This window comes from Alexandromys fortis, unplaced genomic scaffold (assembly GCF_014885135.2).
Source record: "Alexandromys fortis isolate MF-2015 unplaced genomic scaffold, M_Fortis_MF-2015_v1.1 scaffold_272, whole genome shotgun sequence".
Taxonomy (NCBI): Eukaryota; Metazoa; Chordata; class Mammalia; order Rodentia; family Cricetidae; genus Alexandromys; species Alexandromys fortis.
In genome coordinates, this window is record NW_026068149.1 from 425913 (window position 1) to 450597 (window position 24685).

At 37.0% G+C, this 24685-nt stretch overlaps 1 protein-coding gene across 2 annotated transcripts in view; it reads left to right on the forward strand.

Annotated features, from left to right (window-relative positions):
• The window catches only part of Grm5 (glutamate metabotropic receptor 5), a 308427-nt gene that overhangs the window by 213679 nt on the left and 70063 nt on the right, over nucleotides 1-24685 (forward strand). For both annotated transcript variants that reach the window (XM_050127222.1, XM_050127224.1), the window contains exon 3: nucleotides 5748-5983. In XM_050127222.1, the coding sequence (XP_049983179.1) occupies nucleotides 5748-5983 (236 nt within the window). The remainder of the gene's footprint in view (nucleotides 1-5747; nucleotides 5984-24685) is intronic.

Below are 24685 nucleotides of genomic sequence, written 5' to 3' on the forward strand. Positions count from 1 at the left end.
CTAATGTGACAATTTCAACACTAATAGAATGGAAATGTCGCCAGTGTGAAAGAGAAGTCTGCCTTCCTGACTCTCCATTCCATCTCCAGATTTCATATATTATTTGCATAACAATTGTTCGGGAAATAAGTGAATGTAGTACTTTGGAAATAGGAAGGAAGTAACTGATAACTCCAGGAGAAATCAAGCAAAGTTTTAGCAAACTGAATTCAAGCCAAGTCTGCCTCTTTGATGGATAAGTTGAGTTTATTCAATCAGGAAATATGTGAGGAATTGAGTGAATGGCACTTCATGTGGTGGGAATTCCATACTCAGTATATTAGAAGCGTAATAGTGCAAAGTATATGAGAAACTAGAACATATGTGTGCTTTGTCAGTAGGCAGGATGTGTGTGGTCAGTCTCTTTAGAGCTAGTATCACCCCCACAAGCAGATCACTGATTCCAGTGAGCAAGAATAACCTTATGTCTAGAATTTTACCTTACTCTTCCCCATGTCCCAAGTTTGGAAATTTGGTCAGATTTTAGAGACTGTTTCTTCTGAAAATCGTCTCTATGGGGTCTGCATTTTTATTCTGGCATTGTGTTTCTTAGAACAGATTTTGAGATGATTTGTTTATGCTGTTTCCCATGACAGCATAGGGAGAGGACTCTCGAGAACTCTATTGAGTTATAGGGAAGAAATAAGTTGTAGTTTGAGCGTTCAGCTGCTGAGGCATTATGTGTGATTAGCCTTCGACACAAATACATTAGGAGAGTGCAAATGTAATGTCTAGGAGTTTGGAAACATTTAGAATACAAATTGATCAAGGAATAATGTTGGGAAGGCAGGACAAAATGTAATTTTCATTAATTAATGATAAAGACACTTGAAACCTAATGAGTTGCCTGTTTATGAGTCAATAGGATAAAAAGCAAAGGGGATGCTGATTCTGAAGGAAAAATGAATAAATTCCAGTGTATCACTGACGGTGACTTCCTTGGGTGTGGCCTGTTTTTAATGACTAACATAGAAGAGGCACTCAAAACCCATACAGAATTAATGCTTTGTACCTAGCACAACATTGATTCGATCACTAATACACACCAGTCCATTAGTTTAGTACTCTATGTGTTTTTCTATTTTTGAGGGAAATAATAGCAATAATTTAAAGCAAATATTGATTCTAAAAATGAGAAAAGGAAGGAATTATATTGTGAGCAAAAAAATAAAATTGTTTAGCTCTTTTATAAAACACTAGATAATTTGCAATTATTTTTATTCTTTATTTTTAATTATTTTGGTAAGTATGTATCCCTTAAAAATTCTCCATGGTTTTGCTAAATAAATGTGATGGCAAATCTAATTATTATAAGGCCTGCAGTGATTTTATAAAATTTGTCAGATGTTATGTATGTATGCATATATAATATGATTACTGTATTATGCATATATGTAAATTTATAAACATTATTAAATATGACATATAATAAATTACAAATAATTTAATGCAATTAATGATTGAATAATTCTAATGTTGGGGTACTTATATGGCTAAATTATATAATGGCATTTCTAAATACATGAACCTTTTCTTGTGTGTTATTAAAGCAACTGAATTTGTTAGTTTGAATTATAGAAATTTTTAAAATAATCTTTAAAAGAAAACAGACTACCATGAATTGTGAATTATGAGAAAAATAATAAAAAATATTTGAGAGGAAGAAAGAAGGGCTAATTGTTGAGTAGAAGTATATAAGTTTCAGAATATAATCTTGGGACGAGAATGAAAGTGAAATATTGTAGAATATGTTTTTAAGTTGTTTTCAGGAAAGAAATAAAGTAATATAAGAAGTTAGTGAGAGAGTTGAATTCACCAGTTAATATCACATGCTGCTTTCAGAGCATCTGACTTTGGTTCCCAGTTCCACATCACACAATTTACAAACTACCTATTACTCCAGACTCAGGTTATCCTATGCCCTCTACTGCATTTCACAAACATCTACACTTACATGTGCATATGCACACACAAACACTCTTCCTCTCTCTCTCTCTCTCTCTCTCTCTCTCTCTCTCTCTCTCTCTCTCACACACACACACACACACACACACACACACACACACATGCAAGTACACTTGTTCGTGCACAATTACAAATAAAATGTATCTTAGGATGACAAAGGATTTTAAATGTCTCTTGAGAAGGTTCTTTGAGAGTATATGGATATTTTCCCTTTGGGTAAACCTTGGTGTGTGAGTTAAGAAAGCTTTTCTTCCTTCTAATAACCAAGTCACTCTGCTATTTCAGCCAAAACAAAGCTAGAAGCAGCACTAGAACAAAAATCAATTAAAAGTGGCCAAAAAAATAAAAAAAGTGGCCATCAAGTCTCATTTTTTTACTGCAATGTTCTACAAACATCTGAAAATTCTAAATTAGTAAATACTGACATTTTTCTAGGGAAAACACATGTTTAAGTAGCTCCTCGTTTCTGGTCACAATATTTTTATCAACTAATAATTTTTTTATCAACTTGTTTAATGTGTGTTCCTGCTTAAGTATATTCTTCCTTGATACCAAGTTGATCACTATTATAAAATTTCCAGAGTAGAGCATTTTATCCATTGCTAAATTCAAGTCTTATGATGCATGCATTTCCTATGTAAGTCACAGTTTCCCTGTTCTTAGGAACACCAGATCACATACAAGTTCTTTTCTTGGGGCTCTGTGAGAGGGCAAAATCACCAACAAAACCTATACAAATGTGGAAATTCTGAGAGTAAACTCAGTATGAGAAAGAGGCTTTCCCCTGTGCAAACTGACATCTCATTTAAGCTCTCATGGGAAAATCATGTCAGGACACTGTTTTTCCTTCTCTGCATATTTGTGGAAGTCTCAAAACTAAACCAACATCAAAACGGTTTTGTAATTAAAGTATAGAAAGTAGTTGAATTTGCAAACATGTAATGGGGGTGGCTGAGACTTAAACCCTGGGCTTTGTGAACACTAGGCAAGTGTTCTAATGCTGAGCTATACCTCAGACCAGAGTTTATAAATATGGATCATAAAAATCAACAGTCTCATTTATATTTTAAAAAATGGGGAAAGAAAACTGGAATATGTTGTAAGTCATGGACAAAATGCTCACTAGTGAGAAGAAAAGAAAAAGTAATTAGTTGGACAGATGGATGGACGGACATGCTGTAAGTTTGGAGAAGAACCCAACGTGCAGCAGTTCCTTAGCTTTCTCTCCTTTTCCTCTTGCTATGGTAAGACATGTATCACTGCAACCATTAATGTGGCCCCAGAATGTTGAACACAATCTTATCAAAGCAATAGAAAGCACTGGGTGGTAGGAAGGTAATTTTCACTTTTCCTTAACACGTATTTTACTACTTTTAGATTCGTTTTATTCTGTGTTGGAGATGCTCTGTAGTTTTAGACAGATCTGACTGTTTGCACCAATCACAAGAACCGATCACCAGTGCATAAAGCACCTTTCCCCCGTAAAATATTCTTGAAAAGAAATTCTTGCTAAACGAACGAACCTATTTGGGCTTGTGGTTATTGAGAATTTTCTGTTTCTTCACTAGCTCCTTGTTGTTTGTGTTTTTACTATACATTGGAAATATCTGGATCATACTGATTTTAAACTTCCAGCAGGAACTAACAAGGCCAATAACAAAGCATCATCTTCTTCTAAATTGTTATAAAGCAATTTGTATCCTAGACAAACAAAGAATGAAAGAACAAAGTTAAAGATGAGCAAATTAACATTCTTGATTCCAGATACTTTTCATCTATGGAAACACTATCCCCAAGAGAGTTTATCAAGACCAGCTTTTGCAAACTCCATTAAATTCAATGAATGAATTGTGAAGTGCAAATTGAGCCCATTGTCTTCTCACATTTTTATATAACATTCATAATCACAGTGTTACATAAGAGCGAGCTAACATTAACCAAGGAACAATTTGAATTCACATATCCATGGAGAAGGGGACCCTGCTTGACAGACGAGCTTCCTGTCCTGTCTGCAGCTCGCCCATGCATCTCCTGGGTGCCAGAGAGCCCCACACTCTCTTCTCAGCAACAACAGAGGGAGGAACTGAGGTAAACAAGTCCCCTTCACTTCAACTTGTCAGCTTTAAATAAAATCTTCTGGAGCTGAAAATGAGAAACTTGAGAGAAGATAATTGTGTGAAGTATTCAAATTCAACATTGGGACAGATTCACTGTTTTCCTTCGCGTTCCCTAATCTGCTACAAAAGTTTCTTAAAATTACTCCGTAGATAACTTTAATAAGAAATCTTGTCTAAAGAGCCTTAGGAGAAGAGTTGGCTCTTTTTTTTTTCTTATTTCTTTTTCTACCTCTCTGTTCTTTTGCCTTGGGAGAAAGCTCAAATCATCATGGGTAACCTCTGTAATCCACTAATGATAATCTATGACCTCTCCAGCAACTCCTAGTTATCAGTGTTTAAATCAGAAGAGATATGGCATATCATATTTTAAAATATTCTTTCTTTTTTGTGTTGTTTTCTCATAACTGATTTTATAGCCAAATTATATTGGATACAAACATTTATTCAGTTAAAATAATAGGGATAATGTAAACAGTGGATTTGAATATAAATCTGTGTTCTCCACCAGCTTCTCAAATTCAGACATCTTGCTCCTGTGCAGCCAGCAGGCACCACAATGCGCTAACTCTCGGCTCTCTGCACAGTGCTTCTTTGCTTCTTTGGTGTTGGTTTTTTGAATTGTCATAATTTCCTGGAGGATATATTTCCTTAAAGAGAACGTCTATGTCTTCCAGAAAAGACAGCATCTCTTGGTGCAGAAGATAGCCATTACCAGCTGGGCGCTCCAGCAGACAAGAGGAAAAACAAATCAAACACATGTAGCTGCTGCAAGAAGTACCTTTTAATTTAAATGTCTCTTCTTCTGTTTCATTTCAACACTCCGTTTCCTTTGTTTTCTCTATAAACTTAGAATATTTTTCCTCCTTCTGTTCTGTTCTCTTGAGGTGAGAGTCCTGGTGGGATTGTGAGTTCACAAGGCGTGTGTTTCTTCTCATTGTCATCAGTATCCTATCCTTTCATTTCCTGAAGTCATGCAAATATAAAATTTCTAACATACGGTTAAATGCATTTGAAAAGTTCCACAGGCTGACAAGGACTGTAAGCACTGCAGTCTATAAATCTTTCAGCATCAGACTATCAAAAATCAATGTTTAATAAGATGGCTATCTGTAAGATATTTTAACCCTTATTATTTTTGTATGTAAATAACAACAATATCATACCATGGTGTGTTTTAATGAATATTATGTGTGTTTTGGAAATATTTCTCAAACTTATTTTATTTTTCTTTTAATGATTGCTGCAATGTAAATAAAAAGTATATTTAAAGTTGATGATTTAGTTGTTAAAATTACAGGAAAATTACGCGTGGTAAAATTGTAAAACTTACAGTGTATTTTTGAAACCTGTAAAATTCCATTAAAAATGCTAGCTTTTTGTCTATAATTCAAGGTAAGATTATTGCCTTCTGGCATCTGAATTCTAGAATTTCCATCATTTTATTGCCTTGCTTTCTACTTCTAACAGGCTGGGAGGTGACAGTCACCTCTGGCAGAGAGTACAGCGTCTTCGTGAGTCCTGTAGTAGCCACTTTACAAAATGGTATCTCAAACGAGAAAGATTTGGTTCCCTGGGATAGTTTTGCTCTAAGCTGACAGGCTTGTTTCTGTTTGTGTGTTTCCCCAGTGACGGCTGGGCTGACAGGTATGACGTGACAGATGGGTACCAGCGAGAAGCGGTTGGAGGAATTACAATCAAGCTCCAGTCCCCCGATGTCAAGTGGTTTGATGATTATTATCTGAAACTCCGGCCAGAAACAAACCTCAGAAACCCTTGGTTTCAAGAATTTTGGCAGCATCGCTTTCAGTGCCGGCTGGAAGGGTTTGCGCAGGAGAACAGCAAGTACAACAAGACTTGCAACAGTAAGCCGATGTATTGTGTGAATTGTGTCATGGGGATACTGACTATCATTTGTTAGTGAGGAGAACTCTACCATAAATAGAGTGGGTATTGCCACTTAATAGCGACAAACAGGTTTTATTCTCACTAACAAAAACATAACTGAACAAGTGTTTACTCTGTTGAGATTTAAAATAATTAAATTACCGCTATTTATAGCATTCAAGAATTGAATGTGTTTCTGTACAGCATTGTGCTAGAAGCATCACATAAATTAGCCGCAAAGTGAAGTGAGTCAACATCTCTGAAGGCAGGGAAGCTGTTCTATGCATTTCTATCACCTTGAACAGTTAGCAAGGTTATGGCGCATAATCCTAAAGAATGAGGTCAAAGAGAAGGACTACTTCCTACTTCTAGACCAGAAATAGTAACAGGAAGTTTGGAGTGTGTAATTATAATGTTTTAAGAACCATAACCCCACTGAAGCCATTATTCAGTCATTAAGCGAGTATTTACAAGAGCTCAACAATGTGACAAACCATTACTTTAGTTAAAAGGGTAATAAGATATGGAAGGCTTGTTCCTGTCTTCAAATTTTAGCATATTATAAGCGAGGGAACAGTGCTGAGAAAAACTGCAATTCCATGCCGCCAGTGTGGTGAGTGATATATGGTTTAGGCAAAGGAACTGCTTATATGTAGCACATTCTAAGATAGCCAGGCAGAGCTGAATTTAATATGCAAGTCAACTTTACCAAGGCTTTGTTAAAACTGATAATGAATTTGTGGAGAATGACTTATCCCACATGTTGCAATAAGAACCAGGCATAAATTTGCAAAGAGACTGAATGTCTCAGTTGCTGGGCTACTTTCATCCATCTTGTGAGAACCATAGTTTGTGTCAGCCTTTGCCACTGGAACTCAAGACAGTTCCAACCCACAGACAGGTTGCCATATCCCTGTATCAAAATAAGGAAAATGGTGAGCTAATCAAGCAGTCTCTCATTTAGAGAACATCCATCCTGAGTTTTGCTATCATGTTATTCTTTTCATGAAGTGATGGAGTTCATAGTGATGGTTTGTACTTACTTTACCATTATTTGACAAAACATGAACATAGTCACCTTGTATTGTTCCTTATTCAGGTAATGAGAAAAGGGAAGGTGTGTTACCTAACATTTTTATTGCCGTGATAAAACACAAGAACCATAAGAAACTCGGGGAGGAAAAAGTTTATTTAGCATATACTTTGATTGTGGGATTGACTTTGATATCAAAGTCTTTCATCAAAGAATACCAGGGCAGGAACTCAAGTCAGGAAACCGGTAACAGCAACTGATACAAAGACCATGCAAGAATTCTGCTTACTGGCTTCTCAGCCTGATTGCTTAATATTCCAGAAACACCTGCCTAGGGATAGAATCATCCACAGTGAGCTGGGTGCTCCCACATCAATCTTCAATCAAGAATAAGCACCACAGCCTAGTCTGATGTGGGGGACAGCTTCTCAAGTGAGATTCTCTCCTCCACAATGACTGGGTTGTGTGAAACTGACCTACACTAGCCATCACAGAAGAAAAACTGGAGTGTAACACTTAGCGTTGGTCAATGAAACCCCCAAAATCAGAGAGGTTTGGGCTGAGAGTATGTTTGCTTCGCTGCTATTCAGTTCCCCGCTGCTGCTTGCCTGCATGTGTAAAATCTTATTTATTTTCTTTGTTTTGGTTTTTCATTTTCATGACGATGACTTTGGCAGAATGGCAGAGAGGGAGCATCGCTGTACTGTCACCTCCTGAGCCCATTTCTCGAGTTTTCTAATCGCTCTCTAGGTTCTCTTTTTCCATGAAAATATTCATTTCCCTTTCTCAGCCTTTTCTCACACCAAAATAAACACCTATCAATTTCATAAATAAGTTGTTTCATCCTTTGTGCTTATGTTACATTTGTACTTAGGGGGCACTCACCTTTTGAACTGAAAGTTGCTATTGTAGTTACTTTTTCACACAAAGTTGTTAATTACATGGGGAACAATAGCCTCATCATCATCCACTTAGAAGCAACTGTAGGCTCCAGAATTCTTTTCTGGTGTGTTGTAAAGACACATACAAAGAATCCCCATCTTTTCATCAGCATGTAAACATTTTATAGTCACCATTCTACAGACTCCTTTATTTTTCAAGAATGCTTCCTTGATTATCTATAATTTTTCAAATTCCTAGAAACTTTGAATCTATAGCAAATATTTAATAAACTTGATAAAAACAATTATCATTTTATTCCTCTTAAATCCTGGAAGTATCCCAACACTAACCTCCCGATATGAAGATTGAAACCAAGTGGGTCATTGAAGGGGAACAGGTTGAACTTTTTTTGTAGGGTTTTTGGGTATAAATCTAAAACATTTGAGGACTGCCTCACACCCAGAGCCTGATTTAACAGGTGTGTCTAGTTTACTTTAAGTATCGATGTGATCGAACATCAGTCATGAACTTGTGCATTCTAGCATGTATTCACTCACAAGCCATGTGGCAAGTAAATTAAAAGTTCCTGTTGATAATTACCTAAGTCATAGGGTTTGGTGCTGCTATACCAGCCAATGATACAAAAAGTACAAATAGTATCCTTGATTGTTGTACATTTAAAGTCCCAAAAGCTGTTGACACAGTTACTCTGTCACAGGGAGTCTTTTACTGCTCAGAAAACAATAGTTGCAGCAGCAACAGCAGTAGCAGCATCTACCCATAAGCCTTTACTGTATCTACTACATCAGGGATTACATATTCAAAACTATGTCTAGGAGCTGGAAATGTTTGCATTTATGTTACAGTGAGTCTCCAGCTAGAGCTACAGTCTTTCTAGTAGATGTTTCTTTCAAGGGTTTAAGGTGCATTCATTACTTATGCTCATTGTTCTTCATTTATCAGAATTACATGCCATTCTGTTGAGGACTGAGCCGATCCAAGGCTTTTCCTGAGAACTTGATGTACAAAGAAGGAATGCAGTGGGATGTCTAAAACCAGGAACAGGATTGTCAGAACTAGTAAATGGCTTAGGGTCAAAGCCTTATAGAAACTGGGACTTCAGATCCTGAGAACACAGCTTGTACCACCCTACAGGACTATGGTTATTAGTCCCAAGGTCACTGTGTGCCTGGTCTTTAATGTTCTTGAGAAACCTTATGTTCCCCTTGGACAATATTGATTTAGCTTCTGTCTGACTTTGTCCCCCTGTATGCTGACTTTGTCCCCTTGTATGATATTTTCTACTAACTTTATCTCATTTCTCTCCTGAAAATAAGGTGCTATACTTCTTAACAAACTTGCTTAGCATAAGCCGTGATTTTATGTAAGGCCAACCAACCCCACCTGTTCTGTCTTTATCGTCTCATTTCCTGACCACCTTCCACTTAGGGGCATGCAATGGAGAATGACCTAGGTTTAGGTCATGATTCCATCTTTAATTTACTTTTCAAAGTGTTCGTTAGTGATTTAGCTAGTGTTCAGAATATTTGAGTATCTCACAAGCTGAAAATTTGACAGAAAATAAAAACTAGATTTTTGGAAGGAAGTGATTGTTTGAGAATAAGAGCTGCTAGAATTTAAGAACAGAATTATAAAAGCCAAATAAAATGAAACAAGTACCAAACTCAATAACAGGTAATAGATTTCTCATTAAGGTCCCTGATAATAACATTTAAAGAAAAATAACCTGGGAGAATTCTTAGTTTAAAGGCAGAGTTAAAGAAATAGGAGTAATTATGTATCCAATTATCTATCCTGGTGTTTGGTACATGCGGTTTTCCCTGATAAATACCCATCGTCAAAAATTGTTAACAGAAATGCCAAGTGAATGCCATATATGTGGACAGAGGCGCTATCCCCCAAGTAAAGAGGTGTCTAAGGACTGAAACTTGAATCCAATATGTATTTGAAACAGAGGGTACAGAGACTTGAGTCAATTGCTGGATGCAGAAGGTGTATTGTATTAAACAGCAGATTTAGACTCAGGACGCCTAAGAGAAATTCAGCCTATAACCACTGAGAGTAAAAAACAAACACACACACACACACACACACACCTTAGCCTTTCCAAGGACTTGTTCTTGATAGTGATATAGGTTATACAGTAACGGGCACTGCTTGTAACCAGTGCCACTCATGGAGCACAGAGAGGGAGCCAGACTCAATTTTAATACATTTTTTGCTTGTACTAGTTGCTATAAATGTGTATATCCTCAAAACAGGGGCAACTACATGGGATTGTCCTTTCCACAGCCTCCACGACTGGCCTACGGTTTGAACATCTTAGTAATTGCCAGTGCCACAACCTTTAAAAAATTGTAGAGAATGGCTCCCAGACCAGATGGTTTCTAAATAAAGGAGCTGTTGTCCCCTACAGCTGTGACATGGCCCTAAAATAACAGGACCACTGTCTATCAAAGGCAGGGTCACTGAGAAGATCATAGGAAAAAGCTTGACTTGTTTAAAAGATAATTTGCATTAGTAAATTGTAATTAAGTATTTGCAACATCATGCAAATCAAAGGTGGAATCCAAACAGAATGTATGATCTGGCATTTAACATCAAAGCATTTAAGTTCTACTCAAGAACTGAGTATGCAGTACTACAACAAGCAGGGTTCTGTGTGGCCTTGGGAAATACATACAGAGTTACTGTTGTTTGCCGCTCATTTTTGCTAGATGCCAGAGCTGCATAGCACCAAACAAAATAGATTAATACAGTTGCAATCACAAAACATTTCTTCTTGTGAAGGGAGAAGAGAACAAGACAAAACTAATGAGCAATTTATTCATTTTACATTAGATTATCATAGGACAAACATCAATCCCAGAAATAGGATTTATACTGTTGAGAGGATACAGTTTTAGCAGAGTAGTCAACTGTGACTTTACTGAGAGAGCAGATTTGCATGAAATCAAGAAGACGAATGGATGATGCTGGCATCCACCAGAAAAAAGAAATCACAGTCTAAAGAGGTGTGCAGTCATCATACTTTAGGCAAGAGCTGGAGGCCAGTGGAAGGAAGAGAGTCGGATGTGTGAGAAGAGTAAAAAGTGACAACAGAAGTTGAGTTCTCCTAGCGCTTGTGGGTGCTGTATAGCCAATCTGCTATAAAACTCCAGAGAACTAAGAAGCCAGGATTTGTGCAAAGGAAGGCACCTCTTGTCGTTTGTTTCAGGGTTGATGTTGTTGTTATTGTTTGCATTCTATTTTGATATCACCTTGATTATGCTTCACTTTCTCACAGACTGTCAGGTGATAAAGCGTTTACTTCAGTGTCTAGCTTACATTTGAAGAATTCTGGAGATATCTGTTTAGGAGTAATCACTGCCTTTCAGAGTATCTAAGAACAATGGAAAGGGACTGTGGGTGTGAAAGACTCAGGGAAGAGCAAAGGATAGACAACAACAGTGTGAGACAAAGCAAATGACATTAGAATCGAAGTATCCATTATGAAAGAATTTGTGTTTGAACATGGTTAGTAACAATGAAATTCTAGTCCACAAGCCATCTCACGTTTCATTGGGTTTGGAAGTGTATCTGTCATGTTCAGAGATGGGAAGGAATTATATTGATTGAAGTGGGAGAGAAGACAAAGGAACAGAGACAAAATGGAAACCTTATGGATGTTTGATGCTTAGCTAAAATGTCTGAGTTTGAGAATGAATTGCAATGCAAAGATGTTGAATATTTTTAAGCATGCCATTTTGGAATGCCACTAATGATGATCTGGTCATTATTTGAAGGAATTTCATCTTTCAAGAATTTTTTCTTTAACTATTAAAACTAATGGAAATGTCTTTTTTGTGAAGAAAAGCTCTCAGATCCTTCATGCATTATAGCAATGGTGAGGCCAAGATAGAATAGATACTTCATAAATTCATTCCTTCTTTTTCTGATTTCATGGGAAAGCCTCATTTTCGAACCTACCTTGCAGTAACTAACTAGTATTGGCCAACAGAATGGGCTGTGAAGTGATGTGCACCATTTATAGACATGATACCTAAAAACTCACTAGAGATTCTAGACTCACACGCCTGCCCACATCCAGATGACTGAAAATAAGCATTCAAGAGAGCCAAAGTCATACGATAGAAGTGTCACTTGGAAGACTCAAGAGCTTCACAGTTGGCATTAAACTGTTATGTGAGCAAGAGATACACTTGTATTGGGTTAAGATGCAAGATGTTTGATGGTTGTCATAACAGCTTTTAATGACCAGGACTTGCTACCTTTCTGCCTTTCCCAGTGGGTAACAATTACCATGCTTTTGTCAAGATGTGTAAATGCCAGTCAATGAACAAAGTGACTACTACAATTATAGGATCCATCTGTTACCATAGCAACTCCCCAGTGAGTCACAATTTACTTCCTTTTGGAATATATCCATGATATTTAAGCTGTTTCTTCCAAAATATTGTACAGTTTAGTTAGAGGCTTCACGATTATCAGAACAGATACTAAGCAGTCCCTGAACGGCATATGATTTATTTTCATCTAATGAATTGTTGAAATGAATCCAGAGTGTTTATTAAATTTAAATTTGATAAAGAAAAGAATTAACTTTTTCTTTATCAAGTTATCCTTTTTGCAAAAGTCCATTAAAGAAGATCACGAGCTAATTTTGAGAATAATGGGACAAAATTCATTTGCTAGTTGGTCTCTTCCTTCTGACGTTTCTAATTCATCAACAGATATTTTAAATACAGAATTCATAGGAAGCAGAGAGTGATTGAAATATTAGGGTGGATAATGTAACTCAATCAGGAAATGATCACCAAATAAGCATGAAGGCATGAATTTGGTCTCTAGCATCCAAGTATACAGCAGGGTTGAAAGAATGAAGTGGGCAGAGGTTACTTTGGTGATTTCAAAATTAGTTAACAAACAACATTTTAATAGAAAAGGTGAAAATAGGGAAATGAATTAATTGGAAGGATTTTACAAGGAAGATAAGGTCTGCTAAAATATTTCAAGTTTGATGTTACAAAGGTGCATGTTTTCAGATAACTAGGAGAAATCAGAGAAAGATTGTAGTGTGGTACAGTGATTTAAAAAAAAACCTGCGTGAAATTACTGATTGCAAGTATAAGACAAGAAAGCTGTTTGGAGGCAATGAGAAGCCAAAGAGAGTGGTTAATGGAGCCAACCCTAATGTATGTCTTCAGATATCACTTCAGGAACAACTGAGTCCATTGGACCCCAAAATTCTGCCAATATAAGGTAAACTCACATATTACTAAATGTGACTAATACTATTAAATTGACTGAAGCGTGGTAGCAAAGTGTTTTCTGACAAGCCTTGGTATTTGAAAAGCTAGATTTATTATATAGGTCTTCAAATTAATACCTCTATGATATGAGACAAGTTATTTGAAGTTTCATGCCTTAGATTCTTCAGCTGCAAATTTGGGATGACACTAAAGCTCTACATCATAAAAAGCCCCTGAGAACATGCCATGAGCATTTAACATAGGATCTTAGCAGATGGCTTAGGAGAGAAACGTCTGGCCACAGTACTGAACAGAGGAGGTCCGTGATAAAGTGTGGCTGGGTTTCAGCAGGAGCTCAGTTCTATCTCCTGGCATGTGGACGTGTTTTTCAGAGTTCTCACTTGTCAGAAGAGAAGGAGAAAAGGACCACATGTCTCTTCTAAAATAACTAACCCTCTTGTGAAGGCCCTGTCCTCGTGGCTTCACCCAAACTCAACCAGCTTCTCTAATTTGGGAGAGGACTCCATACCATGCCCTCTTAAATACTTAATACAATTCAGTAAATTGTCGCCATTAGGAATACTCCTTAACATCATCCATTACTCAAAAAAAATTCACAGCACTAAGCATTCTCAAACTTAAGAACATATTCAAAAGCTGTAATTCTGAAAAGAATATAAGTTAAGAATTTTATTCTATAAAGAGAAATAAATAGAAATTATAAAGTCTCCATCAAATAAGAAAAATTCTAAAAATGTTTTGCACTTACAGACTATGTGCAAACTTGCTACAACAAATGTTTCATGTTAGGAGATAACGCATATTTTACTTTAATTTAGGTGCTTGCTAGGTTTATGTCAACTTGTCATAGACTACAGTCATCTTAGAGGAGGAAATATTGATTGAGAAAATGCCTCCAGAAGATCAGGCTGTGGTTAAACCTGTAGAGTATTTTGTTTAATTAGTGATTGATAAGGAAGACTCAGTGAATTGAGGGTGGTGCCATCTCTGGGCTGATGGTCCTGAATTATGTAAGAAGATAAGTTGAGTAAGGCATGTAAGAACCCCCATCCATGGCCTGTGCACCATTTCCTGCCTCTAGGTTCATTCCTGTCTGAGTTCCTGTTCTGGCTTCTTTCAGTGATGGGATACAAAGTAAAAGTGCATGTCCAAGAAATTCTTTTCTCCTCAACTTGCTTTTTGGTCATGGTGTTTTATTGGAGAAATAGATGCCCTAACTAAGATAATTGATAAATGTGGTTCCCAGGGAATACAAGTGAAGTAAGAAAGCAGCAGTCAAGCTATTTAATGGCCTAGTACAACATCCAAGTTATGGCAAAGTAACTCATAACATATAAAAGCTGACTTTAGTGGTGTGCTTCTGTGCCCTTTTGTAGCAGTGTAGTCTCGGCCACCATTGACTATTTCCGCTTCTGTTCTAACCTGTAAAATTTGCTTTCAATTTATAGAGCTGTTGGCAGTACTAGCTAAGGAATGTGTGCCTGCACGTTTGATGTGCAGACACCTGGTTAGAAAGGAGCCATCTGTTCCACACCTGCTCTATTTTTGTGACATCTCTTGGTGTGCTCTTCCATGGCCTCTGAATTCCACCTGGCTTTTCTCTATTGGTTTGGGCTATGGCATTGGGGAGTTATTACAGCCCTCTTTTCCCAAAGCTAAAAGTCCTCCCTTCTTTTCCAGGAAAGAATTTTGTTTTGTAACCATTCTTTTTCTTAAAACCTCTTGTAGAACATCCCTTATAGATTATAAGGCATAAAATGCATGGCATATTGAATGCAATATAAGTTATTATAGATACGTGAGAGTACTTAATAATTTTAATAGTAATCTAAAATAGTGATCTTAGTAGAAGGGACACACTAGCCCACTAGATACGCTTTTGTAATGATACTTTAACTAGACTCAAAGAGGGTATGAGGTACACCTTTGATAGAATGCAAAGATACTGGATATTCAAACAGGAGGACACAGGGATGGGCATTTCTTTTATTTCCCTGCATTTCTCTGTAGAAAAGTGCTAAAGTAGGGCACATTCTCATCCGAGACCAAGTTTGGCTGTTTAGTTCCTTCTTTTCTAGGCAAAATCAAGATAACTAACTTTTAATTATTTTTTAGCTCCATCCACTTTTTGAACTCTTTTAAAGAGTGTGGGCAGGATCTTTAAAGTTCAATGCCATTTATTCCAAGCATCAATTAAATTCATGATTCAGCAGCATAATCCATTGTCCTTCTCAACTTCAGCCATCCTGATTCCTAATTCTGGGGTACTACTACTTCAGAGACTTTGTGTATCCTCCTACCTCTATTTTATTTGGACAATTTTGCAGTATGAAACTGGTCTTTGCTGCAAAGAGGGAAAAAGGCATATTCTATGTCTCACTTTCCACTGAAGTTTACTTCCAAGTCTTACAGCTTCCTTTGGGAACCATGGCCAAACATGGCTCCTGAAAGGTTGCTGGGGTATAACAGTATCAACCCAGGATGCTTACTTACACAAGAACACTTTAGATTACTACTTTGGAGTTGACCACCTTTAAATGGGCTCAATCTTTTTCACCTGTGTCACTGTCTTCTACTCTGTTCACCTCTTTAGTTACCATTACAGACCTAACACCTTCCAAAGCCTTTCCAAGTATTTCAGAAGCTCACTAGAACAATATTTGGCTTTCTCTCAAGATATTTCCTTTAGGAATTTCAGATAGGCTCAAGTCTTGCCATGCATAGCTTCAAGTCAACTGGACACACTTCATTGATTGCTTTCCCTATTTCTCATCCCCTCCTGAATATTTGAGCACTTTATAATCCTTACTTATACATTGGTCTAAATAATTCAGACATGTCATAATCTTTCCTATACCTTAAAGATTACCTCCCACCCTGGGGATCAACAAAGCCCCCAAAGCTTCATGTCATTCCTCATGTCCTTCTTGATTTGGTTTCTTTTTGTTTTTTAACTCTCCTAAAAAAAATAAAGTCTTATCTTTACTACTTAAATTGTAGTAAAATTTTTAAAAAAGGGTTTCTTTTTCTAATTCAGACAGTTTGGATACAAAGTACTCTCTAATTATCACAATTCACTTTGTAGAATCAGTAAGGCCACAACCTGTATGGTGAACCATGTGATTTCCCTTCTGTATTAATGTTCAGACTTGAGAGGTAAGCTCTTCACTTTAACCTGGCTTTCTTCAGGCTCAGGGCATGAGTCTATCCATGGGATGCAATCCTTTTGATTGCCAGGAAGGGCATTTGAGAGCAAATCTAATTTGTGTTCTCTTTCTTTTATATTTTGCCAGGTGTAAGAAATGGCAAGCCCACAGTTCTGTCTCATCCTCCTCGTCACTTTTCCTGCCAAACTCAGATATTAATACAGATGCAAGAATCAGCATGTCACTCTCTATTGTAGATCCTCCCTCATGTAAACAAGTTCTTTCAGGGCGAACAGATGAACCTCAGCTGTCTGTTCTATTAACGACAGCAAACTACACACAAACATTGCCTTAACACTCTTATGAGCCCATCACATCTGTGCTGCTTTCAAGGACTGCAATACATTTTCTAGCTCATCAGCTCTTGGGGTAACATTCTCACACTAACGTTGAGATATTTTTTTTCTTTATTAATTAATTTATTTTTTTCATTGAACAAAATTCTTTTTTTTTAAATATAATTTTTTTATTGAAAAAAAAAAGATTTCCGCCTCCTCCCTGCCTCCCATTTCCCTCCCCGTCTCCCTTTTCCCTTCTCCTCCCTCTCCTCTCCCCCACCCCCCCACTCCTCTCCCCCTCCCTCTCCAGTCTGAGGGGCAGTCAGGGTTCCCTGCCCTGTGGAAAGTCCAAAGTCCTCCCCGCTCCATCTTGGTCTAGGAAGGTGGACATCCAAACTGGCTAGGCTCCCACAAAGCCAGAACATGAAGTAGGATCAAAACCCAGTGGCATTGTCCTTGGCTTCTCAGCAGCCCTCATTGTCTGCCATATTCAGAGAGTCCGGTTTTATCCCATGGTTTTTCAGTCGTAGTCCAGCTGGCCTTGGTGAGCTCACAATAGATCAGCCCCACTGTCTCCGTGGGTGGGTGCACCCCTCGTGGTCCTGACTTCTTTGCTCATATTTTCCCTCCTTCTGCTCCTCCTTGGGACATTGGGAGCTCAGTCCAGTGCTCCAGTGTGGGTCTCTGTCTCTATCTCCATCCATCTCCAGATGAAGGTTCTATGGTGATATGCAAGATATTAATCAGTATGGCTATAGGATAGGGTCATTTCAGGTTCTCTGTCCTCAGCTGCCCCAGGAACTAACTGGGGACATCGCCCTGGGCACCTGGGAGCACCAAATCTCTTACTCATTAAGAATGTGTGTTTCCCCATACCACATTGAACATGACCAACCTGAGATTCCTCCCCTCAGCAAATATTCTCCACTCTTAGAAGTGTTGTCCTTGATTCTTTGTGCTCTCTGCCAAACTTGAAGGTAGTTCTTCCACAGTTACCCATCAAAGAATAGCACCTTCCCCAGATGCCTACTACTTATATTAGGAATTTCCTACTACTTCCATTAAGCCATGGAGGGACTCTGTGGGTTTCATAACTTTCAAAAACTTCTTGTGCCTTGTAAGATCTGTTAGCTTCCTGAGTCCTAAAAAGCTCCTTACTCTATCCACAGAGAAATGTTTCAACTTGGAGAAGGTAGCTATAGAAAAGTAACATTATAGACAGAGTGTAAAAACATTTACAGAGAGTTAGTCAGGATACCACATAAGGATGCATTCCCACCCTGATCCCCAATGAGAATTTGGTCCCCAAAACAGAAATTCTTTTCTTAGACAGCAATGAATATATTTTTAATTGCTTCACAAAAATAGGTGTTAGGTCAGAAAGAGACAGCTTGCAGCTAATTGTAGAACCTGCAAGCATAACCTTCAAATCACTATATTATAAACTGCTAGCATTAAGATTATAAAATAGTTTATGGGTTCATTCTATTATTTTCTTCACCTATTGTCTCTTCATCCTCAAGCTTTACTATTGTCATGTTGTGTTTGGGCAAAGTAGGGCACAGAGAGGTTAATTGGCCGGTCAAACAAAGACAAATAACTGATAAACTAAGTATTGTAACTTAATCAAGCTTCTAAAATGATGTTTTATGAGATGTTGCCTGCTATAAAACAGAAAACATTTGTTTGAAAGAATGCTCATCACTAAAAACAGTTTCTACCTTTGCAGAATTATATGAAACAGACAAAAAAATGAGTCTGTCACTACCATGCCCCATTTCCACACCACCAAGGAGATGTGGTTTAATGGTTTTCATGCTACTAGATCTTGTCTTCCGTGTAAGATGGCAAATGGAGTTCATTGGAAAGGATCCAGGGCATGTCACTCGTTAGGAGCACTGATGACATACGTGTGACAGTTAAGCTAGGGCTAAGTTTCAAAGATAATCTTTTCAGAAACTGTTTCTCATACTCTTCCACGTTCTTTTAACACAGGCCTAACCTATCTGGAAGGTTTTAACTCTGGATGGTGTCAACATTTTACCAACTGAAAAGTTTTCTATTATTTAGAAAAGTGGCAGAACATACACATCTCAGTTTTCTTATTTATAAAAAACTTAGTAACTGACAATAAGTTACAACTATAGTAATATTTTCTTAATAAACTTTTCCCTTTCTTATTTGTCAAAATATGTTACATATGCCCTCTCACTTGCTCTTCAGATGTTCTCTGAAGTTAATCAGGACTATCATTTCCATTCTCATATATGGGAAATGCATTTATAAGTGTAACTATTGGGTGTTTCTTGAGAATTAAGAGAGAATAGAAGTGTGTTGTAGTAAGGCCAGCCTGCAGGATACTTTGAACTATATTTTGAAATTCTAATTCACTATGTATTAGTTTTGTATCTCATCAGCTATTCTGTTCTTGTCTGGGAGCTTACTGCTTCTCATATAAACAAGGGCAAAATATAACGTTCATACACTCTTTCTATGAGAGTTGAGGGGATGGGTATAGTAACCCAATAACAGTAATTGTGAGAGATTCTCTCATTATCTTTGACTTCAATAACTAAGTGTCTTTGAAACATTTTGTGATCAAATGGTTTCTATGAAATCATTATCACTATGGCTAAAAGTGGCAATGTGTTTCTTTAGAGTAGTTTATACAATAAATAATGCACACTATTGGTACAATGACTAACCCACTCATCTGTATCTCCATTATAACATCATTTCTCTGCCTGGCTCACTGTATCACAGTTAATCTATTGGACAACTCTACATTCATTCACCTCCCATGATCCACCAATAAAATTGGCAATGCCAAGCACTATAATATATGCAGAATATAATGCTAAATAAAACCAAAGTGCACTCAGTACACAGAGAACCAGTTGTCCATTCTGAACTAATCTCAAATCTCTTGGTAGGATTAGAGGCTTTGCAAATCAAAAAAAAGTTCAACAAATATTAAAGGATTGAATGATATGTTCACTTTAATCCACATTATCAGAGCTTGGTAAAAATACAAGAAAAGCAACATTGTCTTCGGCTTCAGAAAAATCACACTCTATGTGGGGGGCAGGAAAGTTCATGGATAATTCTAATACATGTCATAAAGTATTACATGTTTTGTGTAGGAAGACAAAACAGTTCCTAAGGTGCTTTCCTTGCAAGGACTGGATCTGAATCCAGTCCTCACAACCCACACAAGCACAGAATCAAACAAAAGCAATTGTGGTGGTGTGCACTTGTAATATCAGGACTAAGGAGGCAGGAATGTGCAGATCCCCATGTCTTATTGACCAAACAGCCATCTGACTCTAGGGCCATGAGAGACTCTGTCTCAAGAGACTGAGATAATATTCTGTACCACACTCCATCTGTTCATCAAGGAAACTTAGAGGAGAAAGACTACACTAATCTGTAGGTGTGAGGCAAATGATTATAGACTGTTGTTAAAGTTTATGCTGATCTAGTAAATTGGGGGATATTGATTCTCCTAGACTAACCATGCATTCACTGGCACTGAGCAATTAGGTAGGCTTCCCATGCCAGAGGGAAATGGGAAATGGGGAGGAGGCAGAAATTTTTTTCGACAACTAAAAAAAAAAAAATTAAAAAAAATTGTTGACGAGTTTGGTTTAGCACAGAATCTCATGCTAAGCTGGGTCTGGCCTTGAGCTAAGTCAACATTGCTGAAGGAGTCCAATTCTTTGGCGTACCATCATGTGAGGTAAATAATATGCCTTTTCCCCCCAACAGCTTACTGAATGAGAAAAGAAGTTTGAATAAAATGAATCTTTTTATCATATGCATTCAGGCCATTGAAATTAGCCTAATAAAATTGGAATATTTGGCTCCTAGCAAGCTTCTATCACTATGTCTATAGCTCAGATGTTGGGTTTCTTTTTGTTTTTGAGGACAAAGATTTTATCTTTTTCATTTTTGTATTACCAGCACACAATACTCTGGCATGCAATGTGGACTTCAATACATAAGTTTATAATAAACAATTTAATCATCTTTGAATGAGACAATAAATTAAAGAATTAATAAGGAAGAAATTCCCCCTAGATCCAAAGCAGCAACATCAAAAGAATTAACTATAACGCTGTAAGTTTTACTAAGACAGCTGAAGAATGACTATTAGACCAAACAAAAATACATGGTTTAGAAATATAAACAGAAGATCATGAAATACTGGTGAGACTTTTATATCACAACTATATGATTATAAGGTTTAGTTTTCTCCCACTTAATAACAGCCCATGTTCTGGACATTTCAAATTTGATATTATATAATGTTGATGATGTTTAAATTTCATGAACAATATATACTTAAAAAATGTGGAAATGTAGTGATACATACCTGTAATCCCAGAAGTCAAAAAAATTGAGGTATAAAAGATCCTGGCTTTGAGTGCAGCCTGGACTTTATAGACTGATGAAGAAAGAAGGGGAGGTGAGAAACAGGAAAAGAAGGTAAGAAGGAGAGAAAGGTGCAGGGGAGGAAGAAGAAGAAAGCAGCTGACCTGGTTAGCTCCCAATCTATAAGCTTGTCGGATTTCTCTGGCTTGTGATTCTACTGCTAATTCCATTTTCAAGGCTTCTACAGTTATGTGTATTTAACACACATGAGTCCCATCAAGGGGTTGATCTTGGTTTTAAGTACTGATTTTCACAGCATTCCATGGAAGAAATGAGGTACAGGTTAGCCTATATTGGCTGAAACATACATTCTCCCCAGGTAGTTGTTAGACAGTGAAAATGCATTGACTAAAATGATAATGTAGTTGTCAGGAAGTGAGAGTGCACACCTTTAGTCCCAGTACTCAGGAGGCAGAGGCAGGTGGATCTCTTTGAGTTCAAGGCCAGCCTGGTGTACAGAGCAAGTTCCTGGACAGACAGGGCCACATAGAGAAACCCTATCTTGAAAAACACAACAAAAATAGATGAACTCTTCTACATGAAATGATCTTGTTATAAATTTCTGTGTTTAGCTTTTCTTAAATGAGCTCTATCCTACAAAAGAATGAGCTCATGGATAATCTGACGTGACAAACTGAAGACTGGACCAGGTATACAGTGACACTTTTGGAGGTGTCCTGTCATTCATCTGACCTAATTCTCACACTCATCTTTAGTTAGTAGTGCCAACCACATGTCAGGTTCTATGAGAAGTTACAGCGACAGCATCTGTGACCAATGTAGAAGCTTGGGAAATCCAAAGTGTCAGGAAATTCAAATAAAGGCTATCAGCAGAGCTATTTTTTAAAAAAAAAAAAGCTTAGCCTTAAAGCCAAGGTAGAGGTAAACTGCAAACAGGCAATTTAGTTTATGATGTTTAGTGTGATGAACAAACCATATATGTGGAAAAGGGACCTGTATTGGTGAGGGAGAGTGATGTGGGGGTCAAAGATGGTACAGAGTGATAGCAAACACAGTGGCATTGTCAAAGAACAGACGTTAACTACTTAAAAAAAAAAAACAGGAATGTGCTAAATAGTGCTTTATGAGGGAAAGGACAGGGTTGACAGATGAAGGAGGACGATAACGAGGGTGGGTGTGACAGTAATAAGAATGAATTATTTATGTATGTGAAATTGTCAGAGGCAACATTTAATCAATAAAAAATTAGTTTTAGTGACATGAACAGAAAAATATAAAGTACTCCATTCAGCGTTATATAACCATAGCAGGATTTTTTTTTTTTTTAGTCAGTTAGATAATGTAATAACCACATACATACCCACAGGGAAAGGATATCAACAGTACAGTATAAAAACAGGGTATAGAAAAGTATATGTGCACACTACCGTTTGTGGAATGTGACCTTTATGCTAATTTATGTATGAAACTAATAAAGTCTTAGAGAAACAATAAACAAGAATATTTTTAATCCCTTTTAAATACAGAAAACTTGACTTGAAAGAAATGCTATCTAGGGGCAAAAAAGGTTGTTTTCATGTTATTTTCTTTTAAGTTTTTCACTATGATTTCGAATAGAGAAATTATTCAAATAATTAAGACATTTCAAAACGCCAAAATCCTGTGATAGGAGTCAGAATAGGAGAAAATAAATGCACTAAAGGAATAGAGAAGGATGTGACATGTTGAATAGAATTCAGAATGGTATCATCTTTTATCTTTAAGATTGACATGCTCCAGGAAGTCTCTGAATGTTTCATAGGATTTAAGTTTCAAAAGCCATAGAACATTTATCTCACTGGGATAAAATCCAGATAGACTGTCCAGATACAAACCCTGTTTCTACTGCCTAGTTGCCGTGAAACAGTAGAGAAGCTAATTCATTGTTCTGTCAAAACATAGAACATAGTAATTGGGATGAATGGAGTCCATATCTGTAGAATACTGAAAAAGATACCGCACTGACTTTAAAGAGTCCTCACTTATATGACACTTGACGTATTGGAAATGAATCAGGAACTTAACCAGGAGACTGATATCTGATGAAGATAGAATCAATCTATTAATTTTGGTTGTTTCAATTTCAAAATTTGTTGGAATCTGAACATGCCTCCTCTTTTTAAGTGCTATCATCCTAAACAAAGCTTCCTCTCCCTGCTTAATAACTCAAGCCTTATGCTTTTAATCTCCACAAAACCCAACTCATTTCTCACTTGTCAGTTAACGATTTTTTAATCTATCCATGTTTAACGCAAGACTAATTTTTTGTTCTTCTTCTTCTTCTAAAATACTTGGGAGCACATGAAGCTTCCAATCTGTTAGCCATCCTGACTTTTTACTTTTGATAGATATATATTCAGAACATAACTAGAATGAATACAGCTCTCAGTACCCTGTAACAGAATTCATTAACTCGAACCACTTCTTCCGCTTTTGTTCTCTTTTTCATATAGAAAGGTAAAGTTCTTAATGAAAACTAGGAAACACTCCTAAACCACATATTTTTGCCATTGTTTGTTTCTCATGACTGACATATTCTTCTTCCACTTATTGATAATCCTTAAAATGCACTAGACATAGATACATTGGTACAATCTATAGCATTCATCAAAACAAGATCTAGAAAACATCATTCTGAGTGAGATAACCCAGACACAGAAAGACAATTATAATATATACTCACTCATAAGTGGCTTTTAGAAATAAAGCAAAGAAAAACAAGAGCCTACAATTCACAATCCCTGAGAACCAAGACAACAAAAAAGACCCCAAGAGAGACATACATGGAACATACATGGGAAGTAAAAAAAGACAAGACTTCCTGAGTAAATTGGGAGTGTGGGGATCATGTGAGAGGGGAGAAGGGGAGGGGAGAAGAAGGAAGGGGAATGAAGAAAAATATATAGCTCAATAAAATATAATAAAAAGGAACAAATGTATCCTTGTCATTATATTTTGTATATGAAAACATAAATCAGGCCATTAGCAATAGGACAAGTTTTACTGGCTTCAAATCTATACTTAGTTCACTGCCATGTCCCCACTACTCACCAAGAACTCAACTTCATGTATGATTTAACATCATAAACTTTGATTGAATTAATGAATTCATAGTTTTGAGACTAAAGGAGGTGAGTTATAAATTATCAAGTAAGTATAGTGGAGACCAAATAGGACAGAATCTAGTACTCTCAGTTGGAAGACTTACCAGCTGGGGAAATAAAGATTGTTTAAAATCTTTTGAGTCAGAAAGGTACAGTATTATAGATAACTAGGGAAATAAATTTGACATATAAGTAAATGGGTAACATGGAAATACAGTGTTATTCCAAGTTAAATCATGGGATAAGGCAAGTTTTGATCTAGTTAAAAAGTTTCATTTTGCTTCACGGTTTTGAAACAAAAACCACAAGTGATCGAGAACAGTTAGGAACAACATGTTACACCTATTCCTAGTGTGGTCCTCAATTGTGAATGCAGCAAATTCATTCCAAATATTTGGGATCTATGGATGTGGCTGTGGAGCAAAGCTTGGTAGTATTTCAAAGTCGAC